This window comes from Rhinopithecus bieti, unplaced genomic scaffold (genome assembly GCF_001698545.2).
Source record: "Rhinopithecus bieti isolate Rb0 unplaced genomic scaffold, ASM169854v2 repeat_8208, whole genome shotgun sequence".
Lineage (NCBI taxonomy): Eukaryota > Metazoa > Chordata > Mammalia > Primates > Cercopithecidae > Rhinopithecus > Rhinopithecus bieti.
Window position 1 is genome coordinate 520 of NW_016833180.1, and position 3077 is coordinate 3596.

Here is a 3077-nt window from a genome sequence, read left to right on the forward strand (position 1 = left end):
GTTGACATTCAGGCCCCCATTGGTCATTTGGCCTCATGCGAACTCAGACCCCAGGTGCACATGATGTCTCAACTGGACACCAACCCCTAGTTTGATACCCAAGTCCCATGCGGACACCAGGTCCAAGGCTGACACTCAAGCCCTAAGTGAACACCACACTCTAGGTGAATAATTCAACCCAGGTGGTCATTAGGACCCAGCTGGATACCAGTCCCCAGGTTAACACAAGGCCCCCGGTGGGTATCTAGGCACCAGCTGGACATCAGGCCCTATGTAAACACCCCAGGTCTCAGGTGAACACTGTGCCCCAGGTGGACATCAGGCCCTAGGTGGACACGGGGCCACAGGTGGACATCTAGCCCCCGGGAGACATCCACCCCAGGTGGACATAACTGTTTCCATGGATAGACCATTCCCAGGTGGACATCAGGCCTCAAGAGGATGACAGTCACAGGTAGACATCAGGCCTCAGATGGACACCAAGGTCCCAGATGTACAGCAGACCCCAGCTGAGCCCCAGACTCACGTGGACATCAGGCCACAGGTAGACACCATGCCTTAGGTAGATACCTAACTTCAGGTGGACATCAGACCCAAGGTGGACATCCAGTCCCCAGGTGGACATTCAGGCCCCAGGCACACATCAGGCCTTAAGTGGACACCCAGGCCCCAGGTTGATATCAAGCTCCCAGGTGATCACCAGGCCCCAGGTAGACACCAGGCCTTAGGTGAACAACAGGATGCAGTAGGTCATCAGGCCACAGCTGGATACAAGTCCCCGGTGAACATAAGGCCCTAGTGGGACATAGATCTAAGGCAGACATCAGGCCCCAGGTGGACATACAGACCCAAGGTGGAATTCACCCTGAGGGGGACATTCGGCCCCAGGTGCACATAGGACCCCAGGTGAATACCCAGTCCCCAGGTGGACATCAGCCCGCAGGTCAACCACAGTCCCTAGGTTGATACCTGGTCCCCAGGTGGCTACCCAGTCTGCAGGGTAACATTAGGCCCGTGTAGGATTCCAGGCCCCAAGTGGATTCCTAGGCCCATGGTGAACATCAGGCACAGGTGTCCAAGAGGCCCTGGGGAAACATAACTGTGTACAGGTAAGGAGTTGACCTGTGGGGAGGGTGAGCAGTCAGCAGCCCAGTGGGGTCCTGAGTAGGTCTTCTGGAAGGAGGAGACTGAGGGGATGGAACCTTAAAGAAGTAACCTCACTTCCTTGGCGACAGACCCTAATGGAACTTAGAATTCTGGTAACCAGGCCAGGCACGGTGGCTCACACCTGTAATCCCAGCACTTTGGGAGGCCGAGGTGGGCAGATCATGAGGTCAGGAGTTCGAGACCAGCCTGACCAACATGGTAAAACCCCATCTCTACTAAAAATAAAAAAATAAAAAAATAACTAGCCGGGTGTGGTGGTACACGCCTCGTGCTTGTAATCCCAGCTACTCAGGAGACTGAGGCAGGAGAATTAATTGAACCCAGGAGGCGGAGGTTGCAGTGAGCCAAGATCATGCCACTGCACTCCAGCCTGGGCAACAGAATGAGACTCTATCTAAAAAAAAAAAAAAGAAGAAGAAGAAGATTCCTGGTAACCAGGCACCCACATCCTAGGGTCAGCCCCGTAGCCAGCTCACTTGGTGGGAGACGCTCAAGAGAACAAGATGTCCTCGTGCTGCATCTCCACATCTCGAGGCTGCTGCTTCAGGAATGGTGGGAGTGAGAGCCTTTCTTTTACAACGATGCCCATGTAGGTTCATCCCTCACCCCAGATGCCTCTGGCCATGTGGCACAAGGCCCCCCCAGGTACCTACCACAGGACAGGAGTCACCAGGTAGACAGCAGGTCCCAGATGGACACCAAGGCCCCAGATGGAGCTATCAGGCCAGGCCTCACCAGTGATCCCACCAGTGCCACATCTGCACATTGTCCTTGTCCAGCTGGAGTCTCTGGAACTCATTGAGACACAGGCACATGGTGAAGTCACCTGCAGTCTGGAAGACTTTCCAGGTTGATGTTTTCAGGCTGAAATTCCTTTAAATTCAGTGAGGTTGTTTTCATGTTTAGAAATTCCAGTGGAAAGTGGGTGATATTGGTGACCTTTCCCCTTTTTCAGCTCCTGCTTCAGGTGCAGAAATACAGCTATTTCCAGTGCCAGTTGTTGAGCCAGTGCCAGCACCAGGGGAAGGGCCCCTCCAAGGACAGTGCTGGAGCTAGAGGCAGCTCCAGAGACCTCCTGTCCCTGCCCTGGGACTGCCCAGGACCAGCCCAGTGAGGAGCTGCCTGACTTCATGGCACCTGCTGTAGATCCACCAGCCTCAGCTCTTGAGCTGAAAGTGTGGCTGGAGCTAGAGGTGACAGAGAGGGGGTGACCAGCACAGCCCCAGCCAGCAGCTCCCTCACTGCTCCCAGTCCTGGGCTCAGTGGAAACCATGGAGGCAGAGACCAGGGTGTGCAACCTGGGCTCCTCTGCCTCACTGGACAGGGACTTCTCTCATTCAGCAGAGCAGCAGCCCAGCTGCTGAAGAGCCTGCTGCTACTGCTGCTGGGGGTGTTTGCCTGCCTGCAAGAGAGCAGGAAAAGGAGCCTGTGAGCAGGGGTTCCAGCAGGTCCTCCTGCTCCCAGAGGCAGCCTCCTCCTCCAGGCATGGAGGTTTGCCCTCAGCTGGGCATCTGGGTCGTTTGCCTATAATGTGCTGCCCAGGATGGGCTCTTCTTGACAGGAGGACGGGGGTGAGGAGGCCAGGGAGCCTCTCCAAAGGAAGCTTTTAAACTCAGCAGCTACACCCCAGAATCTCCATGCCTCCACCTGCCCAAGGATTTATCCATAGTGCAACTATGAATTTCAAGTTTCTATAATAGCATTGAAATAAAGTTTGACTTTTTGAAACTTCCATGACTTCTTTCACTCCCTAATACTGTAGATGGTGTTTTTGAGGCGATGTTGAAAACCTCTGCTACTTGTGGGTTTTGTTGTGGTTCTTTGTGTGATTAAATTACCATCTGATCAAGTGATATTGAAAACACTTCAGGTATGGCTTTTAGAAGACTTTGACCTACTTTTGCTTGTGT

At 53.9% G+C, this 3077-nt stretch overlaps 1 protein-coding gene across 1 annotated transcript; it reads left to right on the forward strand.

The window, feature by feature from the left end:
• The first annotated feature begins 1778 nt into the window (after positions 1-1778).
• On the forward strand, positions 1779-2697 carry LOC108524611 (uncharacterized protein C2orf27-like). Its single transcript, XM_017865697.1, is given in 4 exon segments — positions 1779-1812; positions 2123-2191; positions 2194-2372; positions 2374-2697. Coding segments are annotated over 4 exon segments (606 nt in total).
• The last annotated feature ends 380 nt before the right edge of the window (positions 2698-3077 follow it).